Below are 8,542 nucleotides of genomic sequence, written 5' to 3' on the forward strand. Positions count from 1 at the left end.
TAGAAGTTGCTCCTTGATTTCCAGCTTTAAAAAGAATGAGAGTTAGGCATTCGTGGAATATAATGAACAACACAAACTGGTGAACAAAAAACAGAACCAGAGACAAAGCATCGAACAGACTGTCCAACCTATGAGGGGAGGCCGGGGGCGGGGGGTGAGGGGGTAAGAGATCAAGCAAAGGACTTGCATGCATGCATATGAGTTACATAACCAATGGACACAGACAGTGGGGGGTAAGGGCATGTGCTGGGGGGTGGGAGAGGCCAATGGGGGGAAAAGGAGCCTCATGTGATACTTTAAACAGTAAAGAATTCAAATTTAAAGAAACAAAAAAGAGATGAGAGTTAGGGTCATAGATGACATCTCTCCCATTTCATCCCAAGTGACTTGTCACTATTTTATGTCTCTGTGAGTCCCCCGGTCAGAAACAAGTCTTACCCTCTGGTTCCTGTTCTGCCAGCTCCAGGCAGTCCTGCTCGGTCCCCTGGCGGCCCGTCTCCTTCCTCACTTCTCCTACCCCGTCCTGTCCAGACTCCCACCTTCTCCACTCCGACTCGCCTTCATTGAGGTTGAGGACGGGGAGCTGTTCTGTAACTTCAGTTTCTTCTCATGGGAGGCTGGGCCCGGTCTGGGGAATTGAAATGCACCGACCTGTGTTTCTGTCACTGGGGCCGTCCCCTTGGTCTCGGCATCCGTGTGCTGGGATTCCACTTTGGTTCCTGTGCGGCCTGCTTTTTCCTGGAGTTCCTGTCTCCCCCCTGATCGTGTCTCCAATCATTTCCTAACAAGCTCTTCACTGTTCTTGGTTATTCTGTGGAGACCCCTTTCATGCCACTCACTTCTGACGCTTCAGTTTCCGATGTGATTGGTTGGTGTCCTATCATTGGAGCTGAGAACGTGGCTCAGTTGACAGCGCGTCTGCAGCCCCACCCTCAGCCCGCTGCCCCCTGCGCGCCTTCCTCGCCTCCCTCCTCCTGCTCTGTGTCCACCGAGCCCTGGATTAGCTACTACCTGCCCTCAGCAGTCGGCATTGCCTGGTGCCGCCTCCCACCTGGCTGTGGTCTGGCGCCTGTTTCCCTGGCTGAGTTAGGCTGTTGGCAGAGTTCATGGTTCTGAGGGTTTTGCTTTCAAATGTTGAGGACCTGTGGCTTCCAGAGTTGCTTTGATGTCGTGTGTATCTTATTTCCACCTGTAACGCCGTGCTGTGTCCAGCGGTCCTGCTTATGGTCTCATGTGCATTTTTAAAAAGCTTTAGTCTCCTGTGAACCACTAAGTGGAGAAGCAGGGCTAAGAGCAGTGGCCTAGTGAGGGCCAGCAGTGGTGAGCACGTGGGGGTGTGGACTCGAGCGGATAGACTCTGAGGATGCCTGTGCTATCTCTTCAGTTAGCAACAACCCGCCTCTGCCCCAACCGCCACAGACCACCAGCTGCACCCCACCTGCCCGGCCCAGAAGTGTAAGTATGACCCGCCCCCCGAGCCGCCCGGACTCACTCCTGGCGTGCAAAGGCCGGGTGTGTGCTTCTTCGGGGTGTGTCCTCTGCTGTTCTTCTGAGTGATGGGTCTCGCTTTGGCCTGTACTTCTTCGTAACGGGGCCTCTGGTGGCCATGGAAACGGCCAGAGCGTACGGTTTAGCTTCTCGAGGGGACATCCTCGCTCTTTTCATAAAAGCTCCCAGGTGAACACCGATCCTCCCCTGCAGTGACTGGCCGTACCAGCCAGCGCCGAGTCCTGTCCATGGGAGGGGGTAGGCCCTACAGGTGCCGTCCCAGCTCCGCCCGCCCCTTCTGCTTTCGCCCGAGCAGGGGGACTGGATGTGGCGTGATGCGTTGTTGCAGGATTTCTCACGTTTGGAGATGACCAACCACAGCACTCCCCAGAGTCCTTCCAGAAGAACTGATGGTGTGGGCCAAGCAGGTCAAACTCGCGGCTAACACGGGCCAAATAAAGAGGCGTGTGGCCCGCAGGCCGCGAGTTTGACCTGCTTGATGTAGGCAGTGCAGATGGGGCAGAAGCCTACGAAGAGGTCAAGTCAGGGCTGTTAAGGTAGAGCCGGCCCTTGAGAAGTACAGATTGGTCGTTACAAAATAGTCTGAGGGACATACCGTACAGCATAGGAAATACAGTCAGTAATGTAGTTAATAACTAGGTATGGTGTCAGGGGGAGCACTTTGTAAAGTTTACGATTGTCTAACCCAGCCGTGGGCAAACTACGGCCCGCGGGCCGGATCTGGCTCGTTTGAAATGAATAAAACTAAAAAAAAAAAAAAAGACCGTACCCTTTTATGTAATGATGTTTACTTTGAATTTATATTAGTTCACACAAACACTCCATCCATGCTTTTGTTCCGGCCCTCCGGTCCAGTTTAAGAACCCATTGTGGCCCTCCAGTCAAAAAGTTTGCCCACCCCTGGTCTAACCCCTATGCTGTACAACTTAAACGAATACAAAATAATACTGAATGTAAACTAATTGAAAATACTAAAAAAAAAACACCCCAAAATACCGCCCCCTAACCCCCGCTCCGCAGAATCCTGCCCTGCGGGTCAGTGATGCGGTGACTGAGGAGCTCCTCTGTGTGAGGCCCTCACCTTGGAGATCCGGCCCTCCAGACCCTCCCGAAACGGCTCACGACTAGCCAGGCGATAAGACGCGTCACCCCCCCAGACGGAGACATGGCCCCTTCCTCCCTCGTTTCGATTTCTGTCTCTAAACTTGAAGTTGACTTCTTCAGTCAGCTATTACCACCCTCACCCCCACCCCCACCCCCTGGAGAAATCGTGAAAGTTCTGCCCCGTCTGTCTGAGCTGGTAAATGACCTCGGATGTGCAGGACCCGGTGGCTTGCTGCCAGGGCTCCCGTAGGCGCCTGTCCAGGGAGCCCGCGCGCCTGGCCCGTTGGACGGCGTTACAGGTATCGCCGGCTCTCCGGCTCCTCGTTTCTGACTCGCCTGTGTCTGAAGCTGTCTCGGGTCCGACTCGGTTCCGCACTCTCTGGTGACCCTCCGGCTTGTCCTTCTGAGGCCGGTGGTCTGTGCTCCCAGCTGGCCTTGGCCGCTCTGGTCCACATTCCTCCTCCTCCTCTCTGACCTGCTCCTCTGGGTGGTTTGGTATGAGTCTGTTTTTCGAGTTGCCTGTAAATTGATCAAAGAAGCTTAAGGTTGATGTCAGTCGGTGGGTCACACGTCACACTTGGGTGCCTTTTCCTGTGCCTGAGGGTGGCTACCGGCGCACGGGGTGCTTGGTGTCACGTCCTGGGGCTGCCCAGTGTGGGCACCACACCAGAAAGGCCTTCCTTGGCCATTTCCTCTCCGATCTTCATTCTCCGGGAGCATGACACCCTACTGTCTTTCCAACCCGCTCTGTTAAGTCCTAAGAAAGGAAGCCGTTCTGCCTTGGTCCTCTGCAGACCAGCCCTCCAGGAGGCCGGGGTGGCAGTGTTGACCCCTCGGCGCTGTGCGGGCGGAGAGGAGTGCCGGTTGGGTGGGGAGCTCTGCTCCGGTGGAGGCGGCGGGAGCGCTGAGCCTTTCTCTCTGTTGCTTTTCCTCCCAGACCATTCCCGGGGCGGCAAGTCCGGCGGCTGGAGCGGCAGCGATGAGAAGCGAGGATCGTCGCGTTCCGAGCACAACGCCAGCGCCAGCTCGAAGAGTCTCCTCCCGAAAGAGTCTCGGCTGGACGCCTTCTGGGACTAGGGACAAGCCGCGCCCCCAGCCGTCCGCCCCCCGGAGGAAGAAGGCGGACCCCGGGCCGCCAGGGAACGGCGCAGACACGTGAGGCGGGAGACCACCCCTCCGGACCCGAGGGCTCCACCCAGACCTGGCCTTTCTTCCCACCGAGGGTCCCACACTACACGCCCCCACGAGCTCCGAGGACCGTCCACCCACATGAACTCACGCTTTAGGTGTAAATAGTGTACAATTTGTGGATGTCACTGAACTTAGAGTACCTTCCCCTTTTTATATTTGTATTGACTTTAACTTATAAAAAAAAAAAAAGAAAAAGAAAAAAGAAAAGCGATTAGAAAAAAACACCCAACAACACAAAGGATGTTCTGGTGTTGGAAGGGGTGGTCCGGGGCCCGTCCGTCTGGAGGCGGCACCGGGATGGTGAGTTCTGGCAGGTTCTGTGCTGCCGTGGGCACCTCCCATCAAGCCATCGCCCCTTCCCGACACCGCGCTGCTGCTTCATCAGATGCAAGCTCTCTGGGCCCGGAGGACGCAGAAGGACGCGGGTGGCAGGAGCTGCTTCTGTGACGTGACCGACGCGGTGACTCGCCTCCTAAAAGGGAAAACCCAGTGTCCTTGTTTACAGACGAGAAGCAGAAACCAGCCCCACTCAGCGCAGCGCAGGAGAGAAGAACACCGGGCGTTTCGAGTCCTCGGAACCGAGAGAAATCTCTCCCGTGCGTGTGGCTCCTTCCGACACACTCACACGCTGGGGGAGAGAGGTCCTGTGCTTGGCGGAGGGAGGACGGAGGCCGGGCGCACGCGGAGGACAGTCGAGCCTGGATGAAGCATGTCTGTAGTATTTATACGAGGGGATTTTACGTTTTTATGTAAGCATGAAACCAAGGCAGTGTGAGAGGACACGCCCGCCATGCTGTCTGTTACACTACGAACGCTGTGGCTCCGTTTTGTTTGTTGTGTAAAACAAAAGGCGTTGAGCAAGCGGAGGGGGATGTCTGTATATGAGGAAATTAATTGTACGATATCATTCCAGCCCATCTCGTTGTACATTTTAGTCTCGTTTACTTTCTCTTCATTGTTGATAAGAGGATGCGGACTGTACAGTTTCCAGCTAGTTACCCATATTAGAGAAGAAGTAAGAAGGGAGTATTAGAAGAAAACAGGAGAGAAAGAACATTTGTGAATTGCAGTTATCAAAAAAAAAAAATAGCCTAGCTGGCCTTATTTGTGAAGCATAATTGCTTTTAGCATATGGAAGTATTTTTTCACATTTTCTTTGTATAAAATTTGTATTAAACTTAAATATCTTTTTTGACGATGGTGTTTCTTTGTGACTGAGCCAGGAGACTCACAACACGGTAGGCTCTTTTGGGTTCCTCCCCTTCTCCCCCAGTTTCTTCAGACTCTTCACCTTTTAAAAATTAAACTGTTTTGGAAAAATGGCTTGGTCGTCCTCAAATCTGCAGTTTTCCATTGGGTCCGCATGGCCGAGTCAGGTTTTCACGGCCGAACACAGAGGCCAGGCCGTGAGCGGCCGCGCACAAATCCACGGCGGTGGGCACATCAGCAATAAGGGCCCCTCGTCCAGTGCCTTGAGTGTTTTTGACCGAGATGAGAAGCAAGGGAAAGCCTGGGTCAGTCTCGGAAAAACAGTGGGAGGGAGGGAGTTCCTCCCGGGCCAGGATGGAGGCCTCACTCAGAGCTGAGTGGGCAGCACGAGACTTCACATTGCCCGGCCCACCCTGGTCACTGAAATTTCATGTGTGATATATGTATATATATATTTCATCCATTTAAAAATAAACATTAGTCACAGCTCACAGGCTGTACAGAATCGGAATGGGCTGCGTTTGGCCTGCAGGCCATTTGCTGTGACAGGAAGCGAACAGGAATTTAAAAATAATTTCTTGCCCTAGCTGGTCTGGCTCAGTGGATAGACCATTGGCCTCTGGACTGAAGGGTTGGATTCTGGTCAGGGGCACATGCCCAGGTTGCAGGCATGATCCCCAGTAGGGGGCGTGCAGGTGGCATCCGATTAATGATTCTTCTCATTAATAATGTTTCTATCTCTCCCTCTTCCTCTCTGAAATCAATAAAAATGTATTAAAAAATATATTTCTTCTTCAATTGCAGTTGATATCACTATTATGTTAGTTTCAGGTGTAAAGCATAGTGATTAGACACTTATGAGGTGATCACCTGATAAGTTAGTACAAGATGGGATATTTTGGAGCAGCGGTCGCCAACCTTTCGGACCTCACGGACCACCAGTGACCCACGGACCACTGGTTGGTGACTGCTGCTTTAGAGTAGGACCAAGGGGTTCTGAAGGTGGCTTCACTAGCTCTTAACATGAGGAGCCTCTCTGGGGAGGGGACATTTGCCCTGAGTCCTGAATGAAGAGCTGGCTGTGGGATGAGAAAGTGGGTGAGCATCCGAGACAGAGTGAGTCGGCAAGTGCAAAGGGCCTGGGGCAGGTGTGAACTTGATGTGCTTAATGAACAGCAAGGAGGCCGGTGTGGCTTAGATGGGTGAGAGGCAGGGAGGCCGCTGTTTGTGAGGGAGTGGTCCGAGGCCTTCCCACCGTGGGCTGTGATTGTCCCTTTGTCCTTGGTCATGAGTCAACCCAGAAAGTGCTGTTCGCTATTCTCATGTGACCTCCCACTGGCCCTTGTAGAAACAGGCCCAGGAAGTGACTAGCTCAAGGCTACAGAGCTCTTGAAATCTAACAACTATTGAACTGCTCTTTCTGGAGATGGGGTATTCTTGTCATTTTTTAACTTCAAAAATGTTTAGTTTCCTTTTTTATTGGGCATGGATGTGCACCTTCCCGGTATCCTCTCATTTTATCCTGGAGACCACAGAGTAGGTGGCACAGCCCCATTTTAGGGGGAGAGGCCAAGGCTGTGAGAGGGGAAGGCATAGTCACCCCACTGTCACCTTTCAGCTCCAACAAGCCAGGCCCTTTCTCGTCTCTGGGCCCTTGCCTGGCACACCCTTCCGGGTTGTTCTCCAGGTCATCTTTCAGATGCCACCTCTGTAGCCACTCCCCACCCATAGCCCTGTTATCCTCTGTCTCGGACTCTTTTTAAAAGTAAGTTTTTACTGATTTTTAGAGAGGAAGGGAGAGAGAGCGAAACATCATGAGAAATATCCATCTGCTGCCTCCTGCACACCCCTTACTGGGGATCGAGCCTGCAACCTGGGAATGTGCCCTGACGGAATCAAACCGGCGACCTCGTGGTACACATAGGACGACACTCAATCCACTGAGCCACACCGGCCGGGCAGTCTCAGCCTCATCCCTGGTCAAAGTTTACTGTCTCCTTCACTGTTGTGTCCCCTAATCTTACCGACTCCAACCCTCCCCACCCCGGCCGCAGCTTCCTGTACAAGAAAGTAGAGAAATGGTTATTTTCAAATGAATTGTTGCATTTCACTTTTCCTATTGACTTCACTAGGTAATACAGTCATAGGCCTCAAATGTGAGAAGAGGGGCCCAGCCACCCTGGTCTCCGGCCTGCGCCTCCGAGTCCGCATTTGCAAACCAACACAGAGGGCGTTTCCTCCCCCTTCCTGTGTACAAGTGGCAGCGTTTGATACACACTCTTCTGTCCTGTCCCCTTTTTTATGTAACCTGAAGCCTGGCTGCTGCTCCATGTTGGTACCGGTCAAGCGCGGCCCTGCACTGTGGGAGAGGACAATGCCTGTCACAGCCCTCAGTTGAGGGTATGCAGATGGTCGAACCCTCAGTTGAGGGCATGCAGATGGGCAGGGAAACAGGGAGGGGCCCCTGGGACTCATCCCAGGCGGCTGTGCGGGAGGGTCAGGAGTGGTCAGAGAAGAGGGGAAGGACTTGGCCGATCCAGACAGGACTGTGGGCCCTTCTTCCTCTGACTTTAGTCTGGGTCCAGCGTTTCCGATGCCCAATGTCTCTGACTCCATGAATGAGGAGAGGAGGGAGCCATGGTCCTTGCTCTTTTCTCTTAGCAACAGCCAGGCAGGGGCCAGGACTGGCCAGGATGGTCTAGGGGTGATCTTGAATGCAATTTAGTCCTCTCGCCACCTGGTGGCCACTATGCAGAACTGCAGCCCCAGAGAGCTGGAGCGGGGAGAAAGCTGGGCTGAAGTTGTTCATTCAGGGCGCTCTGTATACTGCAAGGAGGCCGGTGTGGCTTAGATGAGGGAGAGAGGCAGGGAGGCCGCTGTTTGTGAGGGAGTGGTCCGAGGCCTTCTCACAGTGGGCTGTGATTTTCTCTTTGTCCTTGGTCATGAGTCAACCCAGAAAGTGCTGTTCGCTATTCTGATGTGACCTCCTTCTGGCCCTTGTAAAACAGGCCCAGGAAGTGACCAGCTCAAGGCTACAGAGCTCATGAAATCTAACTGAACTATTGAACTGCTCTTTCTGGAGATGGGGTATTCTTGTCATTTTTTAACTTCAAAAATGTTTTGTTTCTGGAGACAAGTGCTGAACAAAACCAGTGCGGCCTCTGCCCTTACCCACCCGGTGTTCTCATTGGGAAGCCGTCCAATGTGCATATAAAGCTGGGGTCGCGCACTGACGGTAAATGAGCAGGGCGAGGGGGAGTCCGATGGTGTGATTGCCTACGGCCTCTCTGAGAAGCTGCCGGTGAGCAAACACTCACAGAGCCGGGGGACAGAGCCGGGGTGTCTGGGGCAGCGATTCTAAGCTCTGGCTGAGCATTGGAAGCACCTGGGAGATATAAAACAAACCAGAAATGCCCAGGTGCCACTTCCCTGGTAACGACAGCGGTCTCTCTGGGGCTCGGGCATCTGTACCTCTTGCAAAGCAGCTCGGGTGCCCCTAATGGGCAGCCAGAACTGAGAGCTACTAACC

The 8,542-nt window shown here is 53.5% G+C and overlaps 1 protein-coding gene across 10 annotated transcripts in view; it reads left to right on the top strand.

Annotated features, from left to right (window-relative positions):
* Positions 1 to 4,999, top strand: part of ZMYND8 (zinc finger MYND-type containing 8) — a 111,638-nt gene extending 106,639 nt beyond the window's left edge. For 6 of the 10 annotated variants that reach the window (XM_023756170.1, XM_023756175.1, XM_023756174.1 and 3 more), the window contains one exon: positions 3,551 to 4,999. In XM_023756170.1, the coding sequence (XP_023611938.1) occupies positions 3,551 to 3,690 (140 nt within the window). In that variant the 3' untranslated portion in view covers positions 3,691 to 4,999. Of the gene's footprint in view, positions 1 to 1,384; positions 1,456 to 3,550 lie in introns of all 10 variants that reach the window. The other 4 variants (XM_023756169.1, XM_023756172.1, XM_023756171.1 and 1 more) reach the window with 1 other exon arrangement.
* Positions 5,000 to 8,542: the final 3,543 nt, after the last annotated feature.

Source organism: Myotis lucifugus, unplaced genomic scaffold (genome assembly GCF_000147115.1).
Source record: "Myotis lucifugus unplaced genomic scaffold, Myoluc2.0 scaffold_90, whole genome shotgun sequence".
NCBI classification, from domain to species: Eukaryota; Metazoa; Chordata; class Mammalia; order Chiroptera; family Vespertilionidae; genus Myotis; species Myotis lucifugus.